Source organism: Myripristis murdjan, chromosome 9 (assembly GCF_902150065.1).
Source record: "Myripristis murdjan chromosome 9, fMyrMur1.1, whole genome shotgun sequence".
Classification (NCBI taxonomy): Eukaryota; Metazoa; Chordata; class Actinopteri; order Holocentriformes; family Holocentridae; genus Myripristis; species Myripristis murdjan.
In genome coordinates this window covers 30810457-30836087 of record NC_043988.1, presented here as the reverse complement: position 1 = coordinate 30836087, position 25631 = coordinate 30810457, and the positions used below count along the sequence as shown (strand labels likewise).

Genomic DNA, 25631 nt, shown 5'->3' with positions numbered 1-25631 from the left:
TCCTCCAAGCCTCCAAAGTTCAAGTTTTTAACCTGTGACCTCGACAGAAATGCTCATGAGCTAATGTGTTTGTTGCAGTGATAGATGTAAAAAAAAAAAAAAAAAAAAAAAGCGGCATATTTTCACTTTGCTAGACAGCTGTGGCGCTTTTCCATTTCACCGTATCGGCTCTACTCGCCTCGGCTCTACTCTACTCTGCTGCTTTACTTTTTTGGATTTTTTTTTTTTTTTTTTTCAGAAAGGCAGTGAAGCGCTCCACTGGTCGCTTGTGGGCATGCTGACTCACTTTCCTCCCTTGTCTACCAGAGGTACACATGAGTAATTATTTAAAAAAAAAAAAAAAAAAAAAATCAATAAGACCCACTTGAAATGGCTGATGATGGTACATGATGGATGGAGGATAATGGCACATGAACAATATTGGTGTACAGTTGTCCCTCGCTATAACACGGTTCACCTTTTGCGGCCTCGCGGATTTTTTTTGGTGCAATTTTGCATGTTTTTTTTTTTTTTTTTTTTTTTTTTTTTACAGCACATTGTGTTCTGCGTCCTGATTGGCTAAGGGACTGTAGACCATTGTCAATCAATCTCCTCCATGCCGTGTCTCCTGTACAGTACAAAATGCATTCATTCTATAATACTGGACTTATTTTTCTACAAGGTTTGAACTTTGAGAGTGTTAAACAAGAGAGAAAAGTGAGAAAATGTAATGCTGTCTGAGAAAAGTGTATAAAGTGTGTAGTGAGGGGTTTTCCAGCCTTAAAACATCTATAATAATTGTAAAAAATAAAGCTGACGACTTCGCGGATTTCGCCTATTGCGGGTTATTTTTAGAACGTAACTCCCGCGATAAACAAGGGACCACTGTAACTAAAGATTTGCTGAAAACAATCATTTTTTGCATGGATAGATTATTAACTAGGACACAAGTTTCGTGAGTTTCCCTTTGGTATTTCCTGGTTGTACGCAGCGACCGGCAGGGCTTCGCTTCGTTTTCAGTATCAGCTCAGCTCATTTGGGAGGTGGTTCCAAGAAGAATATGTGATACCAGATACTATCCAAAACTTCTGCCTCATGGAAAACCAAAAAAAAAAAAAATTAAAAAGCGGGTAGTGGCGAGACCATGTAGTGGAGAAGGAGTTTAGCTTGCCAGGGTCCAGACAAAAGCCCACCGAGCCCCACCGGAGTGGATTAAAACTCCACTTTCTTGCAGCTGGTGACTTTTAGGAACTCTCACATCTTGGTGGATGATGAGGATGGGGCTCAACAGTAACACTAAATAAGAAACACCGTGTTTTCAACTGGGTATACAAAATATCTTTTCATATCAGGATTGCTGATACGACTTCAAATGGGCGTCTGTGGTGTATTTTCAAGTCAACGTGGAGGTACAGAACAAGAAAGAGTCTGAAAACCTCCACTGTATGTTATGTAATCTGATAAAAGGGAGGGTTTAAACTCACTCGCCCTGCCAGGTGTGCGATGGCCGGGGCGGGGCCGAGATGTGGAGAGTAAATTAGTTAAGGATTCGATGGCAGTGACGGGGCCTGTAACCATAGAAGTGAGAGGGACACGAGCTCGGTGATAGTGTCCTGGCCGCCGTGCAGGGACTGTATCGATATCACCGCCTCTCGCTGCGAGAAGACAGACGGACGGACGGACGGCTCCCCGTGCGGCGCACCGAACACCCACACATGTGACCTGCACACACCGCAACAGCAAGAGACACGCGGAGCATCACCTGCTCGGCTGCACGCACACACGCTGCATACATGTTGACTTAAAAAACACTTTCTTAAGCAAAAGTAAGCAACACCATTATGGAAAATGCTCCTTTAATATCACTACCATAAAACTATAGAAGTATTATCAGTAAATAAGAAAATATTCTTAAAATTACTGATAAATTATTGATGCATTTACCTGTGAGAGGTATTTTAATGTTGCACCACTAACTGCTCCATATCCCGTCTAAAAACGCAGCACATTTGATGTTTTTTTGTTTTTTTTGTTTTTTTTTTAAGTGGAAAAGCTTCTTCTGCAAAGTAACTAGTAACTACAGGTGTCAATATTACATTGTATTGCTTTGTATTATACTGTATTGCAGAAAAAGAATAAAGTCTAACTAAATGGAAATAGTCAAGTTAAAGTGCGAGTTACCTGAAACTGCAACAGCACTTGAATAAACGTATTTTGTTCTCAAAGATATGTACAGTAATTCGTCCCAAAATCCCCCTGCCAAGAGCACTTTACCAAAAGCAAAAAAACCAAAACCTAAACACTAGCTGCTATCATTATGTGCTTTCAGTCAGCTCAGCATTTAGAAAAACTTTTGCTTTCTTTTGTCAGAGCAACTTATGTATTTACAACTGTAATCAGGGATGTAGTGGAGCGTAAACACACCTAAATCCAATTTATCTACCTCCCTGTTTTTTTTTTTTTTTTTTTTTTGCAGAAATGAATAATAAATCTGTAGGGTGTTGTAAGTAGCATCAGACTGATATAAGTTAATTAAAGACAAGGTATTTTAAAGGGGCAAAAAGTACATATTAATGCTTTCCTGAGTAGCTATTTATTTTTGTTTTTATTGGTCAATGTTTGTCATTTTATGATCACTGACTCAAGGTCGTAGTTTCTCTGTCTTTTTATTAAATATATGGACTCTGTGTAGTCATACAAAGTGACATATTCTACGCTGTATCAATATGCACATATGATGAAGGTGGACTATGAAAATGCATTAAGTCATAGAAGAGTAATCAGCAAAATAGCCTTTTTCTGACTTCCCCAGACTGAGACAGGATGTTTGATACCATTTTCACCTCTGAACGTCCACTGGTTCAGTTCCTGTGGGTAGCATATTGTGTTAGCTTAGCATAAAGACTTAAAATCTATGAGAGTTGTTAGCCTAGCTCTGTCAAAGTTTTTTTTTTTCAAAATTCCTAGACCTGTATTTCAAATAAACATGACACACTGTGTAAATAAGAAAGTTCAGAGCTACTGTGAGCTTTATTATTCCACTTTGACAGACCCAGGCTAACAACTCCCATAGACTTCAAGTCTTTATGCTAAGCTAACATGAAATGCTACCCATAGGAAGCGAACTACTGGATGCACAGAGGTGAAAATGGTATCCAAAATCTTGCCTCAGTCTGGGAAAAGTGGAAAAGGGGTATTTTGAGTATTCTTTACTGAATTAACTTCATTTATCTTCACTTACAATTAACTTTGGTGGCTATAGTAACAAGGTTTAAAATTTACTACATTTTTCAGCATTTTGATATGACAGCATACATTTATGTTACTATAACTCCTGCACTATGTTCATTATGTTGCATTTATTAAGTAAAAAAAAGTCATAATTTGATATAATTGGTAATATTTTTCCCCATCTCAGAGACTTGAGTGTGTACAGTGTGTGAGTGCACGAAGCAGGCGACTCGCCGTCTCAAGTTACTGCAGGCTTGGAGGAACTGCTTCGTCTCAAAAATCACTCCCATGTCTCAAATCCCCCATCTATTGCTCTGAACAACCGCAGACCTCAATTATTCATTCAATTAGTTAATACAGTCTCCCAGAGCTGGCTCCGGTCCAGCTCATGGCACCGCGCTGGACGGCAGGAAAACAAACGGCTTGCCCAGCACATTACGGCAAAGTTTTACCGCTCCCTGTGTTAAAAGGATAATCGTGTAATTCAGAGGCTGCAGTTTGAAAAGTGTCAGCTCTCTTCCCCACTTCCCTTATTTACAGAGCGCTCTTTCTCTCTCTCTCTCTCCTTGGCCCGGCCCTGGCAGGGGAGGCGCTGAGGACGCTCAAGGGTGTTTTCATTCAGGTAAAAGCCCAAAGCCTCGCAGCCGCTGCCAAGAGCAGAGCTAACTGATGAGGTTCAAGAGGAGCGGCATTAGGGCGATGTCAAGCCTCCAATAAATTATGTGCTGCAGGGCCACAGAGATCTTAATGTAATAACTCGTGACATTTTCATGTAAATGTCTGCTTTGCTGCTCTCCACTGCAGATTAATATAACACAACAGCGAGTCAACCTCCAGCCGGTTCATGAAAGCTTTTACATTTGTGGCTCTGAACACTCGGCGTGAGGTGGGAGCTTCCTGGGAACAATCCTCTGGCACACAGGAAGTTTCAGGTTTATGGCAAATCAGAGAGAGTGCAACTCTCTATATGCATTTGCTGTTTAGTCTCAAAGAGAAATAACCTTGGATTAAAACTGTCTGCTTCAGCTGTAGGGCACTGTGTCCAACTTCTCAATTCTGTTTTTCTCTTTTAAATGTTAGGAGCTGTAAATCTTAATTGAGCTGCTGGGGGTCAAATAAAATTAAATGAAATTAAATAAATAAATAAACAATAAAACAAATAAAATAACATAAAATAATAATTTAAAAAATCTTGTTTTGGCCTCAGGAATGCAGTTTATTTCAATATAAGCCATTTAATGTACTGTCTCCATTAACTGGTAATCAAACTTTTAAACTAAAAATGCGGTAAATTATAAAAATAAAACAAAACAGAATAGAATAGAGGCAGAGGCGCCTATCAAAAGGTCACAGGTTTGAAGCTTAATAGCCGCCATGACACCATCAAAGTGTCCTTCAGCAGAAAGACCCCATGATATCGCACCTTATGTCCTTGATGATATGATTTAATTTCCTTTTGGAACAGGATGTCGGGGCGGGACCAAACCTGGGGGGACATCAATCAAAAGGGGAAACCAATCGGGAAAGAGGCGCCGTTCAGTTCACACACTGACTGCTCCAGCTGCAGGGAGGATTTTTATCAAGCGTCCTAATATTCCTCAAAACAGAGGACGCTGCGGCAGAATACAAAAGCTGTGGGTCGTGCGGTGACCTGGTTAGTGTCAATCAACACACAGTAACTTGCAATAATAGTCATGTTCACTTTTAAAGGTTCAAAACACATGAACTTTTTTTTTTTAAACCACAAATTACTTTTTTTTATCTTAACAAAAGATAGCCTTTATATTACAAAATAACATTATTATTCACATTTCATTATCATCCCTGTCGCTGTAGAGAAAATCCTCTAAAATGGTAGAAATGCCATGTATCTGTTTCCTATTTTGACAGTCTTTTCTCGCTCTCTTTACCAACACATTTCTTGTTTCAAAATAATTCTGCGTCCTGCCACAGTTTGATGGCAGCTCTTTGACTCTGGCTGAAGATCGGTTGCACTGTATTGTAAAGTAATGAAGTTCATTTCATGGGGAGTTTAAAGTTTAGCCGTGGAGGAAAGCATCATCTTAATGCCTTCGAAATAGTTCTGGCGGTGTTGCAACAACAACGCCGGTGTAATCTTTGCAAACTAGCAGCAAAAGCCAAGCCTTGATGAGGCTCTAATTTGGCAGAAACACCGGTTGAGAGGACTGAAGTTGTTCTCATCACGGTAGACGTGACATTTTGTCAAATGGCACGATGCCGGCGCTGCGCAGAAATGGCTGAAATTACGGAAGAGGCTGATGACAACAAAGACGGATGCTCTCGACAATCTCAACCCTCGTTGTGGAGCAGAGTTGACAATTATAACGGCGTCGTTTGTTTCATTGGCATTTTGTGATTACATCGCTGGAGTGCTGAGTGCATATGAGTGCAGATGATTTGTTGTAAATGGGCCATATTCAACACCGCTGAACGAGAAGCCAATTTTGAGTGTTTTTCCTCATTCAGAAAATGAGGATTTCCTTTTGAGTTTAATCATAGAGTGAATGAGAAGTTTAAGACAGCATAGCAGAAGAAAAATAGCTCTTAGTGTCTGAAGGCTTGTGTCAAGTAAGGAGACAGTGTGTCCTGGTTTAACCAGGTCACCAGTGCAGACATAACAAAGTGACCAAGCGCAGTTTAATTATTTATATGAAGGCTGTCTTAGTCTTAGATATGATGCATGGCTCAGGCTTTCAATAGAGCACTATCCAAAATGACTGTGCAAACTTGTCAGGCTTGTTTATTGAAAATATTTCACTTTTGAGAAAGTTGAGCTGGCTGAGTCTTATCGGGTCTCCTCCAGAAAATGAGCCTTCACACTGAAAGCCTCTTGGTGCTTTTCACAGCCACCACAGTGCGTCTCTGAGAAGAGTTACTCATGTTCACAAACACTGATTACACTGTCCTGCACCCAATATTGATTGGACTGTCCCAGACCACAGAGATAAGATTGATGATTTCTTACAGTGAGTGGTGTTTCCTTTCAATAGATGAGCTCTGTGTTAGCATCTTTACGCTCGGAAGCGGCTCTTGGCTCGCTCTCAAAAGCAACAGTTACTCACTGTATCTTTGATGGAAAATGTTTAAAAAAAAAAAAAAAAAGCAGATTATTTTTTGTAAAAGTAGCATTCATTTATTGTTCAACGACTAAGACATTATGACAAACAAAAAACTGAAGTAAGGGTGAAATAAATTTTGCCAGTGCTTGACCTGGCCGATAAAAAAAAAAAAAAAAACATGTCCAGGAAGAAAAGGTGAGCGTGTCGGCTGAATGTCTGCGAGCTACCAGGAGCTGAAGTCTCCCAGGCCGGTCTTGCCTTTGGACTTCTTGGCCGCCGACCCGCTGGTGGACGGTCCGCTGTCGTCTTCGGCAGCCGAACGCTTTCTGGATGAGAAGAAACAACAGTAAGAACGGACACATTATAATCAAAGATCTGTGAGTCCAAAAACACCCCATGAGGCTGAGAGCGCCATCTGCCTGCTCCACCTCCACAGATGAGGTGAATTTTAGCCCAAAACCCAGTAGAAATTCTTCAGGAAATTTCCACCAAGCAAAGACGAGCTGATAAACCCCACTGCTGGACTGGCTGCTAACTCTGCTGTTAAACAGGAAAAAATCTGCTTTTTCCTGTTTACTCCATGTAAACTGTACTCTGAGCAAACTTGTCAGTCAGTACAAAAAAAAGGGCTGCTACGGTGATGTTGTATTGTCTGCAGAAAAATTCAAAAATTAAATATATTGCTTTATAAAATAATATTCAGTAAAGCTGGTTATTATTATGACTATAAAATTAAAGTGAAATTTAAAGTGTTTATAGTTCGGTGTTGTTGCACTTGACTGGATTATCATTTTCTCTGTGTCCAAATCCACCACGCTTTCTGTTTTTGTGATGTGCTATTTAATATCCGATAATAAAAAAACGGCAAAAAGTTAAGATATTTTAACTTCAGATGGTGGTTCTGTTCACTGTCAGTCTCATCTGTTTTTACCATCCTCTCTTGTCCTAAATAATACACAATAATAACATCTGGTTCCATCTGAACGCAGCACTGGACTGGAGTCTATATAAAAATAATAATAAACTCTATTTATGTAGCACCAACAGTGACAAAGTGCTTCACAACAGAAAAATAAAAGGCAGAATCCATCACAATGACAGTAAAATAAAATAAAGATAAAAGTTTAAAAAAATCATAAAAGTAAGAATAATATAGAAACAACATTTGGAAATAAATCTAATTTTTTTTTTTTTTTTGCTTTTTTATGTCAATGCGGCTGGAAAATAACTCTATAGGATTTGCACAAAGTACATTTTGGTAAAGAGTGTGTAAAATCCAAGCTGTAATTTAACTGATCACTGTCTCACACACATAACCGTGGTAAAAAATGCCTTCCTGAATATTGCTATGTCACTAATAAACAGACGAGCCTCCACTTTGTCCTGACTGCAGGAAGTGTACTCTGCTTCTTGATCTTTGTCCAGACATCAGGGGTCACATGTGGAAGCAGAGCCTAATCTTTACGTTTGAAGTCCGCTTTTAAATCTCCAAAAATCAATCAGAAAGAGATCAAGCTGAACGAGACTGATTGATTACGCTGCTTTGTAAAACCTGAGCTCCTGCACCTTGAAGGAAACTTTCTATTTGATGACTAAAAAGCAGAAGTTTGTGCTGCATTTCGGCCACAGTATCCATCCTAGAAAAGCTCATAACATTCAAATGCCACACAGAATGGTTTTTATTTTCTTCTAAACATCAAATAAAGTGACTGACAAAGCTGTGTGTGCAGGTGTGTGTGTGTGTGTGAGAGAGCAAATTCAAAACACTGGGCAGAAGTTTTTTTTCCTGAGCGACTTTTCCATGAAAGCTCCTGGGCTCCGAGTGAGCAGAACAAACCTTCATGGTCGCTGTGGGTAAAATGTAAAAATGTATTTGGAAAGTATAGATCATGACAGACATGGGCAGAGACACCAGGGACCATGTGTATAAAAACAATGTTTTTTGTTTGGTTTGCAATAGAGATACTGAGGACAGACTGAAAGGTGGGGCAGGTGACCTGTGATGACCTGAGGCAGCAGACCGAACCACTGGGCCTTACGAGAAAAAAAAAAAAAACACAAACAAACAAAAAAACTTGTCCTAAAATCATTTCTAAAATCAAAAACTGAAGTCCTGCATACACTAACAAAAAGAGAAGATAATGAAATCATAATAATGTGAAGATTACAATCCTCCCATGTGAAATGATCGGTGAAAACAGCAGGAATTGGACACACTGTTTATGTGTTTGTCCCATAAAAATAATACTAATACTACTAGTGATAATAAATGTCACTTATATGGCACCTTTAATAGCATAAAACACAGATCAAAGGACTTAACAGGGTATTAAAAACAAAAGGACTGATATTTACATTAGGAAATATTGAAACAATAATAATAATAATAATAATAATAATAATAATAAAAACAATAAATAATAAATAAATGAATAATAAAAATGCTGATGGTTACTGTTAGTTTGGGGTAAGGTTGGGCGACTAAAACAGTTTGGTTAAAGCCAGAATGAGTTTTTGGTTCAGGAAGAAAACGCGCTTTAAATCAAAATGTCACTTGTGCTATCCAAATCCAGATGTGCAGAGTCCATATTTTCCTCTTTAATGGTGCGCGATGCAAATTAAGAGTAGACTAAGAGGAAGGGCTGTTAGACTCGGCAGGCTTTCGTTGTGGGATAATTAATTTATTGGCGCGTCAGGCGGATGAGGAGAACCATTGAGACTCAACAATGAAATTTTATGCTTCTTCCATGTTTTTCACTCCCAGCCCTATCTACAGAGTCCCCACTTCAGCTGATCCTCTGCAATCTGTACACCTGTGTTCCTTACAGCCAGAGGGAGTAGGGATGACTACTGCTGCTTCCATGAGGTATTTACATTCAAGATTTTTGACAAACAATCATTTGTAGTTTGGATATTATGACCAAGAAGCTGGGGACAAATGTTATAATGGCTAGAACAGTTCAGAAAAATCCATCCCTTTACTGTAATGCAGCCGTTAAAACCAGGAAAAGACAATAAATATGCCAAACCACAATATTACAACATCTAAAATCCCAGAGGATATCTCATCTCAAATCATGATGTCAATATAATATTGATATATTATCCAGCGCTAGTGTACCTTGAACATTCACCTTCCACTTTCAGTCATTCATTCTCAGTATGAAAACAGTAAAGCTATAAAAACGCGACATGGTGACCAGTGTGGGCGAGATTCAGTCACAGTCCAGAAAAAAAAAAGAAAAGGGCATCGACTGATCTGGCAGCATGACTCAAATCAAAAATGGATAAGACCACACACACACACACACACACACACACACACACACACACACACACACACGCCACCGAGGGGAGGACAATCATCTTTTCTTCATATACACTCGCCGTCAAAGTCTTAACACCGCCTTCCACCGGTGCCAGTGCACTTAATGTGCCTTAATTATACATAATGACGGCAATTTAAGCATTTCCACAAAAATTACATTGTGTGACAGGACAGATTTCTCCTTGAATGAAACCCGAATTGAAGCCGGACACAATGGAGCACAAGAAATAATTGCATTAGGCAAGTCCGGCGGCATGAAAAAGTTTGGGTGTTTGACTGGGGAATTAATATTTTGAGTTTGAACATACTTGCACTTACTTAAGAAGATTTTGCTATGCAACTCTGTCTGAAGTGGTGACAGCAAGGAAAAGGAACCAAAGAGTTGTTAGACAAATAAAGTCTTGAAACTAAACATGACATAACTTTAAATCCTGTGTGGAAGTGTAGTGGTAGTGGTAGTAAAATCTGACAGCAGTGTCATTATTATTATCTCTACGCTGATGAGGCTCAGGTAAAAAAAAAAAAACAGCAGAACTTGTGGCTGCATCCACTGAGACAAAATATTCACTCCAAATCAGTATTTTGATTTATTTCTCACAGAAAATTTCGTTACTCCATGCAGTCTGCAGAATTTGGGGATGAGCCGGCAACATCAAAACAGATTCGCAAACCTGCTCGGTTCCTCAGCCGGTTGATGAGATGTGAAAACCGGCATCATGTTGTCCTCATCGACCGGCGTCAATGTGAATCTAAGTTTGATAAACCACTTTTGATATTGAGTTTGCCCTCTGGGTTTGCTGAAGGTGTCGAATGTGTGTGTTTATGGTTTCAACCTGCTGACATGGTCGTTTGTTTACTACGACCGGGAAGCCAGAAAAAAAATCCAGAAAAATGGATCTGTGGTTGAAACGTAGCAGCGATGCAGATGAAAAAAAGGAGAGAAGAGAAGAGAAGCAAAAACAGAGCCGACAGTATCAGGTTGTTGTTTCAGACACTAAAGGAGCTGGACTGGATCTCTCTATATAGACTCTTTTTTTGCACTGGTGAGGGGGTACTTGGCTAAAAATTTATTTAAAACGGGATACAATGTTGAAAAAAAAATTTGAGAACCACTAGGTAACAGACTGAAGGAACATCGCTCCATATGGTGCATTCAGGGCACTATTGTTACCTGGGAAAAAAATGTGCCAGCATCGGGAAGCATGCACAGATCGCCGATAGGCTCCAGTTATCATTACACTTCTATTTTACATAACTTCATATATATATATATATATATATATATATATACATTGCTGCTGAATTGAAAAATTGCACAAAGGTTCCAAATAAAGGTGAAAAATAATAAAATATGATTAAGTACCTTTTATTTGTCATTTATATAATTCAGAATGTAGTAAGAAATAGCCCTTTTCATGTTATCTTTTTATATGAACTATTTATTAATGCAATTTACTGAAAATGTGCTATATCATGATATATATTGTTATCAGGATATAAAATGACCTTTATCAAGATATGAGATTTAGGTGATATTGCACAGCCCTACCTTGGATTTGTATTTTTTCATTACTATAACAAAATGTGTTGCAGTATCACAGAAAAGCACAATACAATACGCCTCCAGTCAGAGGAAAAACGCTCTCCATAATGAGATAAACTTGAATGATCCCTGTGGGGAAAATGGATAATCCTCGCCATAACTGGCAATTTGCATTCCCGGTTGCTATATAATCATAATGTTTGTTTTTTTTTTTTTTTGTTTTTTTCATCCATTCATTACTATCCCATTTCTCAAATCACTGACTTCAAACTGTGCAAACACGTGTAATATTTTGTGTGGAGGTGAGCATATTCTCCTGTCACGTTTACTTATTTCTATGAATTCTGCTTAGTAAATGGAATAAATGGCTTTGGATTAGTCTCTGCTGCTGTGAAACCAAGAGCCAGAGTGCAGGAAATCTGTGTGTGTGTGTGTGTGTGTGTGTGTGTGTGTGTGTGAGTGTGTGTCCTTACATTGTGCTTGGGTTGATGTACTTCCCCACACCTTGCTTGAAGGTTTTGGGGCCTGCTCCTCCTTGGCTTTCTTCAGCGCTGCGCTCGCCTGCTGCCTCTCCTCCTCCTGCTTCTGGAGCTCCTTTTCTCGCTCTGCTGCGATCTGAGACACACACACACACACACACACACACACACACACACACACACACACACAATCACGTAAACCCCCATAAGCATGTTTCAGCTCAGAGGACAGACTTTGGCTACATTTACACTGCAGGCCTTCAGGCTCAAATTCAAATTACTTGTCTTTTTTTTTTTTTTTACTTTTCTGGGTGATTCTTCATGTTGCTTTAAGGATCGTCTATTGAGCTTTCTCTCCATTACTGTGCCGAATTGTCCTCCATGCCCAAGCTAACGTGGGGCCAAAATTACTGCAGCTGTCTCAGATGAATGACAGGTAACAATGACGGTGCACTTTGACCGCTCAAAAACCAGTCAGCATGCCTCTGGACTCGATTTTGTGCCGCATATCCAAGCAATCTGCATCAGAATTGAAAATAAATGTGCCTTCATGCAGCTTTTTTGCTGTGTTTACATGGACCCTAATATTCCATTAATAATCAGAATAAGAGCCCAATCAGGATAAAAATGCTTCATATGACGACCTCAATCAGGTGAGACTGGCCTGAATGGAAGGAATTTTCAATCGAGTTGAAAGGGCTGGTGTAAGCTTTTGATCGTTCATTCAATAGGATAATATTAGCACCTAATAACCATGTAAACTCTTAATGTGACGGTTGGAATAAATCTGTTCTTTCTGCTCATGTTTGCTCCACGTGGGAGAGCATCAGGTGACGTGAAGAGTTTCCAGGAAGGACAGAAACAGCAAAATACAACTGCTTTGTAACTGATAACTTTTTTTTTTTTTTTTTTTTTGCTGTACAGATTAAATCTTTAAAGGACTGAAGCACAGCGACGCCTCTGCAGTTGAAAGGCTGGAAACCACGAGTTGTTCAGACAAGTTGTTGGAAAAGATGAGCGAAATCAGAAACCAGCGAACCGTCGACCAAATCAAAAACCTGCTTGGAAAGTTTGGTTGAAAGTCAAATCCACCCTGGCACCTTTCATTTTTACAGTCTTACGGACGACCTGCTGGCCAACATGACTTAGTCTATATTATATTTATATTATATTTATATTTCCAGCAGATTAGACACTTCCCAGCAGGCGGAACAACTTTGCACATGTCAAAAAAGTCACATTCAAGTTCAAGTTCAGGTTTATTTAGAGCCCAATATCTCTTTACAAAAGGACTTTACATGCCCACAAGTTTACAGCAAACAGGAAGATTAAAAGCTTCGGGCCATGTAAACACACATCTTATCATATCACTTTATTTAGCGTCCCTGTAAACAGTTCAGCTGGAATCTCTGACCAGAGTGATTTCAGTTGAAGATATTCTTGTCCATGTAACTGCAGCTACTGATTAGAAAAAAATCAGACCTGTGGCACGAGGTGGACAAAAAAAAAACTGTCCGCTGAGTGCACCCTTACAGGGCGGACAGACAGACACACAGGAAGCAACACGTGACTGATATCAGGTGTTAGAAACGACAGACAGACAGACAGACAGACAAACCTGGGCGTCTGCCTCTTCGTAAGGATCCACAAACACGGTGGCGCTCAGCAGCTTAATCTCCGACTACCAGACAAACAAACGGACAAAATTACAATTAAAACAAACAAACAAACTATTTAAACAAAATGACATGTAAGAAAAATCAATTTTGAGAGTCCTTTGCTGATTGTGACTGAATCATTTATTACTTTTAAAGCTACAATAATCAAAAAGGGACAGTTTGAGTCAGGATGCTTTAGCCTCAGCTGACACTAAGTCTCCAATAAATTGTGATTATTTGAAATTTTTGCCACCTGACTCTAAACAGTCCTTGTTTTAGCGATTTAAATTACAGTTTTACACAGAATTTATCCAGCTCCCAAGGAAATGGTGAACTTGTTGGGGGAAAAATAGATTTTTTTTTTTTACAGAATAAACGTCCTAATAACTTTCTATTATTAACAGTTTTATCTGAAGAATATGCTTTTGGCCCCTTGTTTCCTTACAGTTGACCTGCTTCTAATTTGCATATAAAAAAGTGACACAATCCTTTTGCATTATAATGACTAAATTTAATCCCTCCACCGCTGCCATTATTATCAGTATTTCTTGAAACCAGGGCAGTTTGCCTCTTCTTTTTCTCTCTGTAGCTTTGACTTTCTTTCTTTCTTTTCCCCGGCCTTGTCTCTGACATGATCGATCACTGTCACTGTCGCTCTGAGCCTTGCATCCTGATGGGTGACTTGTTGTTTATTTAAATGTGTGTCAGATGACTCAAAAAATTCATTCATTAGAATCAATGAAAATCTACATCATCCTTGGTAAAGCAAACCCCCAGGCCTTCAACATCACTGCTCCGTACCTTGGGTTTGTCTGTTTTGGGATCACTCTCCACATTCTCCATGGCTGTGAGCGCCTCAAAGCCGCCAACGACCCTGCACAAGGGAGAAACATGGAAATTCATTCCCTACTTATTGAAACGACCAGTCGTCTAGACATCTAATTGGCTAAAAAAAAAAAAAAAGAGACCTGGATTGCTCATGCAGGCGGCCAAAGCTTTCATCTTGGTCAGACGAGATCAAACAAAATCTAAGCAGCGGCTGACATTAACATGCAAACTTCAGAGCCCTCTTCTCCATTAATACATTCGAAAAATTTGTCACACTGCTCACTCAGTCCATTATTTTGCAGAAAATGAGCTCAGAGAACAGTGTCAGCTGTCGTGCTCTGACGCTCAGAAGGCCTTTTTTAATCGTTCAAAAATGACATTTCCTCATTCAAATGTGGACAAAAGATCATAAAGGAAGCTGGAACGATCATGACGAGATGGCAGCCGGGCGGAGCAGAGAGAAGGGACGACGATGTTCAACCAAGCAAACATCCACTCTGCTGAAGTGTCCTTGAGCAAGACACCAAATCCACAGGGTCACTGAACTGCATTACAAAGTCTAACAGAGAGCGACATGCAGCTATTAGACCAAAACTATTTAAATGATTTTAAGGTTTTTTACATATTTATTTAACTGGTGATGCTGATTGCGTTGTCATTAGTAACAATTAGCCTCATCTTCAGTTGTCCTCATCTGATCGGTGAGTTCAAGTTTGGTTCAAACCCACAGAACCCACAATTTAAATTCTAGCGGAGATCCCTGGCTTTCCAAAGATACCGAATATGTCGTGCAGAATTGCAGAGAAATGTGTATAAAAAGCTGCACAAGACATCTAGATATCGTCTATCTGATGTAATATAAAACAATGGCATCTTGGGTTTGAATATTTCACTCAGTGTAGCCTGATGCAGCTAAAATGAAACGCTGCAACCAGCAGATACAGAATATATATGTGTCTGTGCTACAGTATGGGGGGAAAAGCTTATTTTTTCTAACTTTTAAACTACTTAGGGTCTAAGGACAGAGGATGTTGTATTTTTCTGTAAAGCCCTTTGGGACAAATTTGTAATTTGTGATTCTGGGCTATACAAATAAATAAAATTGAATTGAAATTGAATTGTACTTAACTAAAAATGTACAGGAAAAATCAAAGTTCAAAGGGATGAGTAATGGATAAGAATGAATCAAAATCTTGGTGCCAAGCGAAGATATAATATCTGACGTCTTAGGCAAGGTAAAGCAGGTTTATTTGTATAGCACCTTTCATACACAGGAGCAGTTCAAGGTGCTTTACATAACGCATAAAAAGCATAAAGAGAAAAAACTATAATAATAATGCAACCAATAAAAAAAATAAATAAAATGGAAAAATAAGAGTAAAAAGTTCATAGGAAATAAATATAAAGTCAAACTGCAAATAAACCTCTAATTAAAAGTATAAAACAATCCCCAACCTAAATAAAATTCAGCGATCAACAATTTTATGTGTCTATTCAGAGGAAACATGAAGTACTAATTTTTAAATATTTTATTACAAGATCAATCCAGCAGGACTGGTTGGAGTAACCAAAATGTAACATAACATAACTATCTTACAAACCCTTTTTTTTTTTTTTTTTAATCTGGGGAAAAACAAGATAATGTGTGACGCAGACCTTAGAGTGCATTCACCAGCCAATCAGAACAAAGTATTTCCACAAAGCCATGTAATGACATCTATTAAATGTTAACTTGTAATGCATTAATGCAATCATTAAGTGGCTGGGCCATTTCCACAGGCCTCATTAAAATTCCTCTGACCGCTGAGGCTGCGGGCTGCTGCTAAAAGCCGGAGTTTATAGTCTGTTAGAGGCTCAGCGGGTCTCGCGGTGTAAACACGGCGGAGAAAACAGCCGCCGCAGATATAGAGTCGGTGTCAAACACTGCGGGGCGGGAGGTGATCTGTTAGTGACTCCCCTGCTGCAGAGCACTTTAAGAAATTGTTCTCACTTTGCCCTCCTAACTGCAGGCCCTTTATCCAGCTGATTCCCTGGGCCCCCCTGTTACCATGGGTGGAGAAAGAACAGACACACACACACATAAATACAGGCTGTATCTCACTGTACGCCCAATGGTTAGCAGGAACCGCCTCTCTCGCCATCGTGCTCTGCTTCCACGTTACCGTAGCGCTCCCAGCTGCAGTAGAGGAGCCCTTAAACTCAGTGATATAAGACGATATAACTCTGAGATATGGGTTCTCAAACTTTTTTTATGCCAAAACTAGAAATACCGCCTCGCTGTTGTGTGCCTCATTCATCCATGTCTGTCCGGACCCATATAATATTTGCAGTGAAGACTTTGAGGGAATTTAATAAAAGGCATTAAGTGTATTTTTCCATGAAATGGATGGATAGATAGATAGATAGATAGATAGATAGATAGATAGATAGATAGATAGATAGATAGACAGATACACTCAGTCCAAATTAGACATTAGAAATTAGAAATGCATACCATATTTGTAGCCTACAGTCAAACAAAGGAAGTGAGGTGAAAATGCTGAGTTACGGCACTGAATAATGGCCAGAAAAGTGTTTTTGTTTTGTTTTTTCAGGCCATTCTGACATCACAGTGAAGTTGTCCTTTGACCTTTCTTGAGTTAGGGCCAAAAATGTCTTTTGTGAGGTCACAGTGACCTTGACCTTTGACCTTTCACCACAAAAATCTCATCAGTTCATCCTTGAGTCCAAGTGGACATTTGTGCCAAATCTGAAGAAATTCCCTCAAGGTGTTCCTGAGATATTGCCTTCATGAGAATGGGACGGATGGACGGACAGACAGATAACCTGAAAACATAATTACAAAATTTTCCAGTAGTAACACTTAAACCCTAACCCTAACTCGACTGAGGAGGATTTTTTCAAACTGGCTGCTCAATCTCAACTAGGGCTGTCCCGATTAATCGACTTAATCGATTACGTCGGTGATGTAAATACGTCGACACGTACAACATACCGTCAAGTTGTTGTGGATTATGTTGATTACGCAATTTACGCAAACAGCGTACAGCAGACGTTGACGTTCATGAACAGAAGTGGAAAAAAATGGCAGAGGCTCCAGGTCCGAGAGTTTCAGACGGAGAAGAAGGCAGCAGTGGTGCCACGAAACAGCCAAAAAGACGGTCAAAGTCGTCAAAAGTGTGGAGATATTTTAAAGAGAAGCCAAATGACTTGGTCGTCTGCAGCCTTTGCAAAACGGAGATGGCGTAGCACAGCAGCACCACAGTGATGAACAAGCACCTGAAGCAGCAACATCCTGGTGCTGGAGGACGACAGAAAGCAAAAAGCTGGACAATCGTAAGTCTAACTAACTAATTACCACATGAATTTACGGTAACACGGTAGCATGAATGAGTTAAAGCAACACAAGGTAACTTTGACTGCACCACGCTGCTTCGAGAAACGTCGCACATGACAGCAATTTTTGTAAAACTGGGTCATTTTAATCGTTTGACTAATCGACTAATCGTAAAAATAGTTGATAGATTAATCGGGAAAAAAATAATCGTTTAGGACAGCCCTAATCTCAACCTGGGATCAGGTTTAGGGCTAAGGAACAAACTTAAGATACTTTTATGGCAGCGAACAAACTGCTTCAATACTACCGAGTATCGAGTACGAAATTTGATACCTAAGGAGTAATTCTCATCAGCATCAGAGAGCTAATAAACATTCAGCATGCTGGTACCAAAATCCAATTATTGTGGTGATTCTGGTGATAAAATTGGTCGTTCAGGATCAAGTATCAAACTGAAGGTATCGGTACCAATTTTTTAAAGATACCCAGCCCTAATCAGCCTATGGGATCTTTCTGTCGCTCACACTGATATAAACTCTTGCCATGTCACTACACGTTTGATTCCAACCAATCAGCACACGCCGTCTTTCAGGATGGAGCACGGCGTGCACAGGTGATGGCGGAGGAGGGGCAACAAACACATAATCTGACACAGCATAGGCTTTGTCACGTTGGGGGACAGAAGCCAAAAAGCTACTGTCACTAGTTGAATCATGGTTTCATAAATGTCATATTTGGGCACGACGCTGGATATTTATTGGCCACGATAAACCTGCCAAAATCAGGCTGAATTCATGTACACTGACCTTGGCATGAGGCTATTTTTGTACATCTATCTATAAAGAAGGTGGGCAGATTAACTGTGGGAGTAAGAATAGTCCTTCTTACACTGTCTCTCCTTGTGTTAGCTTCTTGTGAATGAAATGATGCTAAAATTAATTTAATCCTCATTTTAAAAAGGAACCTCCAGGATCCTCTGAGGAACCCAAAGGTCCTGGAACTGGAAAGACAAGAAAAGACTTCATGTCTCAAAAAAAGAGAAGTCCTGCGTAAACTGTTTTTTTGTGTGTGTTTGACTGGTACATTTCCAAAGCAATATTTATGTCCATCTCATATTCGGTATCAATATTGAGGATCTGGTCAATAAAGCCATTGTCATACAAGTACTTAATAACTAACCCTTGAAAATATTGGTAACATTTTAGTGAATCACAAATTTCATGGTAAGTAGGTGATAAATAGTGAGTAACCCCCCAAATTACCCCCAAATTAGATCAACATTGACCTCAAAATTTATTGAAAAGCAAAACTTTTACTGTTACTGTGTCACCAAACTCATTCTGAACATTTGAAATGATGCTACAAACCAAATTAATAAATTTTATTTGATGTTTTTTCTGTAGAAACTATTGAATAAAGAGAACTCAATTTGCATTCAAGTTGCACACATCAAGTCAGTTGAGATTTCATGATATTCCAGAAATTCCAGGACCACCGGCACATTTGGATTTGAAATATTCATCTAGATTCAATCTGGTGACAGTAAAAGTTTCTGTTTCAATACATTTTTTAGGTAAATGTTGATGTAATTTGGGGGTAATTTCAAAGTAATTTCAATGATTATAAATATGTTACTTACTAATTATCACTTACTTACCATGAAAGTCACGGTCCACTAAAATGAAGTGTTACCAAAATATCAAAACTGATTATTGTACACTCACAAGCCTGCTGTCACTGCATTTTCATCTTCATTTTCATGGTTACACCGAGCAGTTTGAGGTATTTCACTGAAACCCTGAAACACTCGCTCCTGGAGTTTGCTTCATTTGACAGGTGAGAACAATTTTGTGGTTCAGTATGAATAAAAACATAATCCAAACCAACAACAGGAAAACAACCCCAGTAAGCAAGGTAATATGGGTTTAAAAAGATCTGGCCACCAGCAGTTTCTCCTCGATGTTTCTTAACTGGTGCGAAGACACAGAGGAAATAAATTACAGCAGAAAGTAACAGAGACGTCCATCATGCTTTGGCTGAAGTTACAGGGATTGGAATCAGACTTGTTTGTTTTTCAGAGTCTCTAACTTGGCAGGGCGATGGTTTACCAAAACTCTCTCCAATAAACAAGCTACTGTGCTTGGGAGTCCATGTGACTCCTGTTTACAAGCCCCTCAGCTAAACACAACAGAATAAATACAAAAAGTCAACAAAGAAAACTTCCAAAACTCAACAATGGAAACTTTTCCACTGGGGTTCAGACAAAAGAATATGAACTGTGGGTGTAAACACACTCTTTGAGACTGTGTGTGTGTGTGTGTGTGTCAGGGCAGGCTGCGGCCCTAACCAAACTGTCGTGTGTGTGTGTGTGTGTGTGTGTGTGTGTGTGTGTGTGTGTGTGAAAGGAACTGAGCATTGAGCGAGTGTCAGTCCAGGCTGTCAGTTTCCCAAGCCGCCTGCCTCAGCCGGGTGACGAGAAACAAAAACTTGCGGCGGCTCAGAGGGGCCAAATAATTCTCATCAAGCCACGCTGGTGAAATTAATTAATCAGCGCACGAGGACACACACGCACAGAACAAAAAGAAAGAGGTTTACTGTACCTTCCGAACACAGTGTGCTTCCTGTCCAGGTAGGTGCACGACCGGAACGTGATGAAACTGAGAGAAAACAGAACAAATAACAAAAATCAATCAATCAATCCAAATCAAATAATCTAACCTGTTGGATATGGTGGAGAGGAATATCTGAAAAGGTTTGAGCTTCCATTTATTTCAGAAAAAAGTAAACTTTGCCTTTTTGGGAAGAAAACAGTCAGTATATAATGATAATGATGTTTACTTTTTTTTTTATAAACTTTGGATGAATAAATCAAAAGAGCTCTGAATTATAAATGGTTTCTAATACATAATAAGAGGCACCACAAGCATCCAACAGCTATTTTGGCTGAACTGGTAAATTCTGAGATATATTATAGCATTAAGCTAAAAAAAAAAAACTGGAGTTGCTTTTAATACAATGAACATAAAACTAATGTAAAAGAAACAAAGAATAAAAAAGACCAAAACAAAACAAAACAAAACAAAAAAATTTGTGCAAAAGATGAAATGCTGCTTTTAAACACCTCCCCTGCCTTTTTTTTTTTTTTTTATAAATATCTTGTCATTTCACTTTTACAAGGCATGTTACATACCGTGTACACAAGATTTAGGAAATAACTGCTACTAATCAAAACGCAACAGGAAAACTGCACTCTGAAATCCTGACTCTAAATTTGAACTTGTTAAAAAAGTAAATATTAACTCATCTGAATATGCTAATGCCGAAATAAATAACGGCACAATACGAGCCAACTGTATTTGAGTAAATCAACATGTTAATTTTCATTTTGACAGGATGACCTGCGGTGCCTCATGCAAGAAGCAAAGAAGGGAATTTCAGGGAAGAAATGTGACACACACACACACACACACACACACACACACACAGGAGAGCAGAGGAAACATTTGCTCCTGTGCCGCTGTGTGTTGACCGACTCTGTGGGTGATAGGAGAGTTCAGGACAGGCTGGTTAGAGTGACGCCTCTTACAACTGGGACTTGTTGGTGTTGGGGCCCGAGTTGGCCATGCTGAGCACGCCCCGGCCGGTGTGGGACAGGTTGGGCCGAAACTCATCCTTGAACGGCTTTCCCCAGTAGGACTCCCCGCCTGGACGGTGGAAAGAGAGAAAGAGAAAGAAAGAGGAGGAGGCGGCGATGAGTTTCTGCTGTAGGTAACGGGGGCTCATGGAGATTTTAACACTTTGAGAAATATGAAAACTTAACCCCCACGTCATCAAAAGTGTTAAGCTACAGGATCTTTGTTTTATTTATTAAGTTATTTATTTATTTTTCCATCCACCGTGGCATCTTCTGGAGCGAAGCCCTCACTGCTGTGCTGTTTTCCCACTAAACCTCCAAGACATCACCTGTCAGTCAGGTACGACTATGACAGCGCATTGGGGCTCCGAGAAAAAGACTCCATTGAATGATTAAAATTTCCACAATTAAAGCTGTAACTTTACGAGAAAAAACTTACAACTGTATGTGAAAAGAAACTCAGAGATCATGAAGTCACAAATTTATGAGAAAAAAAAACATGGATATTCTCTGAGATTAAATTCATGAATTTAAGACAAAAAAAAAACACCTCACAACTCTATGGAAAAAAATTTTGAAAATTCTGAGATTATAAAGTTAGAAATTTGCAAGAAAACACACAGAAATTGAAGACTCAAGTGTAAATTTATGATTTTTTCTTTTTCTTTAAGGAAATCATGGTGATTTCAGCCCAAGAATCACAATTATTATTATTCGATTTTTTTTTCTCATAAATGTGTGACTTTATCATCTCAGAATTTTCAAGTTTTTTTGGTCATATATTTGTCAGTTTTTTCTCATAAATTTACAACTTTAATCTTCGACATACTGACTGGAGACATCTTTTTGTTGCCTACATTGAAATCCAGGAAGTGACTGCGCACTACAGTGTAACATAAACAAGACACTTAAAGTTATTTTTTGTCTTTTTTTGTTGCATGGCCTGTAAATAAGGCGTATGGTGCATTTAGAATGACCTATGAAGGCGCAACAATCATTTTAATTTCTATGTGACTTTAACCATTTGCTTGTGCGTATGTAATTACAAATGTAACCATATACTTTTATTTTTTAAATTTTGCAATCCTTTTCTGCTCTTCTGTTTTGCACTGAATGGAGACAATTGTGATGACTAAGAGAACTCACTCAGTCAGGCCCTCAGGGGTTTGACTTGTCCCTGCACACAATTAGTCTCACTGTTCCTCTTTCTATGGATGTTATGTGGTTGTTGTTGTTGTTTTTAAATAGGCGGAAAATTAAACCCTTCTCTTATAAAATCCATATATTTATTACTCTTCACCAAACTTTTTTTTGGCACCGAGGTCTTCATCAGGTTGATAATGGGGGCAAAATCAATCAACTAAACTAAACTAAGTGTGACGCATGCAGAATCTCACACTAGTCTGATTTTGACAAAACTTAAAGAAACAGTCTCACTGCTGCGTTCCAGCATTCAAAATTGTAATGACAGAAGTTCGGCCAAAAACAAAGATTTGTTATAGGGACATCATGATTCATGGATGACAAAATGTTCAGTGTTGCTTTGTTCCTTTGATTTTCTGCTGATGGAGTGACGCTCATTTGCAACAGTGCCGAGGTACATACAAAACATAAAATCTAAACTAACTAAAACTAAAATCAAAAGGCCGAAAAAGAAGAATATAAGGCTATATCGGTTAAAATCGAGGTAAAATTACCAATGTTATACAGTGAAAGTGTAGGCACTGACGGTGAGAAAAATAAATAAAACAATGACAACAATAAGAATGAGAAGATTTCAGAAAAAGAATAAATTCAAAGCGATTATATTTAAAATCAATAAGACGAGCGATTAGAGCTTGGAGCTGTCTCAAAGGGTATTAATGAGGTCAAGTTAAAATTCTGTTGAAGCGTATTCCGAATTTTCAGAAGCTGCAGAATTTGTGAAAGCAAATGTGAAAGCTTTCATTATACAAGCTGAATCATTACCGTGTTATATCATCTGGCAATGAGGAGCAGCAAAACAGAAGCTTATTTGTGTGAAAATGTCACCAATTATTACTTCAATTTAAAAATAAATAAATAAATAACATGAAATCAGCGACCCGCTACTTTCATAAGAAGCTTATAGAAAAGCGCTGTTTGCCCTCGGACATGGAGCCGTGTGGAGAAATCCCTCAGCGAATCATTACTCAGACCCGACTTCATCATTAAGAATCATCATGACGCGCATCCAGGAATACGCACCGCCGGAGCTTATTTGCTCCCATCGGGGGAGAGAGGATCTGTCGCCCTGGAGGTGTGTTTTACTGTCCTGTGTCCTGCCAGCTGGTGTGTGTGTGTACGTATGTCTGTATGTGTGTGTGTGTGTGTGTGTGTGCCTTAATGCTGCCGTGTAAATACATACTGCCAGCCAATCAAGCCTACAGAGGCTTTGTGCAGCCATCAACTTCCCCTGGTGACATTTTTGCATAATTTATCACCTTGCTGACATTCTGCCTCAGTATGTGTGGATCATAAATGAGGGGGAGGGAGGGAGCAGGAGGCCGGACGGAACGATCCTGGGTCCTAAACCGGGGGGGAAACACTCTGATTAGCCGAGTCAATCAAACTCCATTCCTTCTGATGTTAATTTGAAAGATCCCTCAAGTCAAAACTAAACAGGATGAACAGTGGAGGCGTTCGTGTCTAAAAACCCCCAAACCTGCAAATCCACTGAACAGGCCTGACAAGACAAAAAAGCTGCACGGAGCGACTTGAGCACGCAATTGTGGGAATTTCACCGAAGGGTCCTGACTCGCGAATGCATTATGCAGGTGAAGTTCAGAATATGCGATTGCGCGTGTTTGAGAATTTTAAATACACTTCTGGAATTTCATTTACATCTCAATAATCGGAGCAATCTGCACCTCTGAGAGGAGAGGAGAGGCCGAACGAGGCTCTGAAGAGCTTGGAGACGGAGAGGAAGAGCAGCTTGAATTAGGAAAACTTTATTCTAAGTTCAGAAGCATCAAACTCACAGAGAGGGTTACGCTGCACCGAGTGTCTTCCAGTGTTTTCTACCTTTCTCATTAACGTATGGCAATGCAAAACTCACATTTAACATTTTAGATGATACTTGAATTTTCCGGCGCGATCATCTCAGCATGAGCAGGCGACCTCCAGCATGAGGCGTGAAGAGTTTGTTCATAGTTATTTGTTGCGGCTTCTCTTTTTAACCCAACGCCTTTTTGAACTGTTCAGCCTGCATAATTAAATCTTGCAAGTCAGAATGCTGGACTCAACTCCAACAGGCAAAATTACCTCCTGTCATGAACAGGGCCGGCCTCAAAATATGCCTTCAAACTCGAGCAGAATGACTGCAAATACACATGTTTTAAGTATATAATCAAGTAAGCAGCTGAAGAAAGTAAAATAAGTAAATATAGTAAGTCAAGTAAGTAGCCTAGGTAAGGAAAGTATGTCCCTTAAACGCAGTAAGTGAGTAAGTAAAGGCTTCACACTCACCAGGGACAACCAGAGTCTATCCATATTAAGGCAGATTTCAAATGAATTCAAAATTCTGGGAATTTGTGTAACGTTATTGAATCAACATTGAAATGTCCATAACTTAGTTTTTTTCCCCACCGAGACTGAATTCTCAGAAGCTGAAATTTGACTTTTCTATTTTCCGCTACAATGCTGTCCTTAAGGATATAATTCATACAAATTACATGAAACCCTCGTCATTGCAGCCCTTCTTTAGACTCATCTTCAGGGGGTAATTAAAGGTCAGCAGTAGATGCCACATAAAAGAGGTAGATATCATCGGAAATCTGGGAAACTAAAGATTGATTTGTGATGCAGCTCAGCACTGTGTGTCAAGTTATTACAGTCATACATCTGTAATAAACATTGTGTTTTGGTTGGGCGACTATTATTTCTTTTAAATTTAAACTGTATAAGGGTTAGGGCATGATGTTGCAGCACTTTTTTGGATTGATACCACCTGTTACACAAATTTAGTGCAAAAATTCGAGAATGAATAAAAATGGTCAAAAATCCCTCCCAAACACCACATTAGGACACCAAGACCTTGAGAAACAACACAGAAAAATCCATGGTGAGATTTGGTGTCCGAAATTTCTGACATTCTGTTCCCCAGCATTCTGTTCAAGAAACTGCTCAGAAACTTCCCTCGATCACAGAGGTCACTACAGGGCATTTTATACAGTGAGATAATGTTTCAAAAAAAAAAAAAATGGTCTGATTACAGTGAAATGGCTGATATTACGGCTAACATCATCACACACAAATCAAATGTGGCTCATTGAATCCACAAGAGTTCAGCTTTCTAGTCAAAGCCAACTGATGCAGCTCCAAGACTGTTTAGGCCCCAGTCTGCACAAACACACCATTTTACAACAGGCCACAAGAACACATGTGGACTGCAGGCTTTGTGGCCCAAACTGCATGGGATTAGCAGAAGGTGGGCATGTCTGCAAAGGGGAGAGCCGTGGCTGCCCGGAGAACCCATTTTCATTCAGAGAGCTGGAGGTCAGAGGTCAAGGGACCC

The 25631-nt window shown here is 39.4% G+C and overlaps 1 protein-coding gene across 1 annotated transcript in view; it reads right to left on the bottom strand.

Moving 5' to 3' along the window:
* Nucleotides 1–6332: 6332 nt before the first annotated feature.
* The window catches only part of ppil2 (peptidylprolyl isomerase (cyclophilin)-like 2), a 40036-nt gene continuing 20737 nt past the window's right edge, over nt 6333–25631 (bottom strand). Inside the window, 7 exon segments of the mRNA XM_030060072.1 lie at nt 6333–6616; nt 11635–11686; nt 11689–11776; nt 13259–13321; nt 14100–14172; nt 20064–20120; nt 21050–21167. Of these exon segments, the coding sequence (XP_029915932.1) occupies nt 6514–6616; nt 11635–11686; nt 11689–11776; nt 13259–13321; nt 14100–14172; nt 20064–20120; nt 21050–21167 (554 nt within the window). The 3' untranslated portion in view covers nt 6333–6513.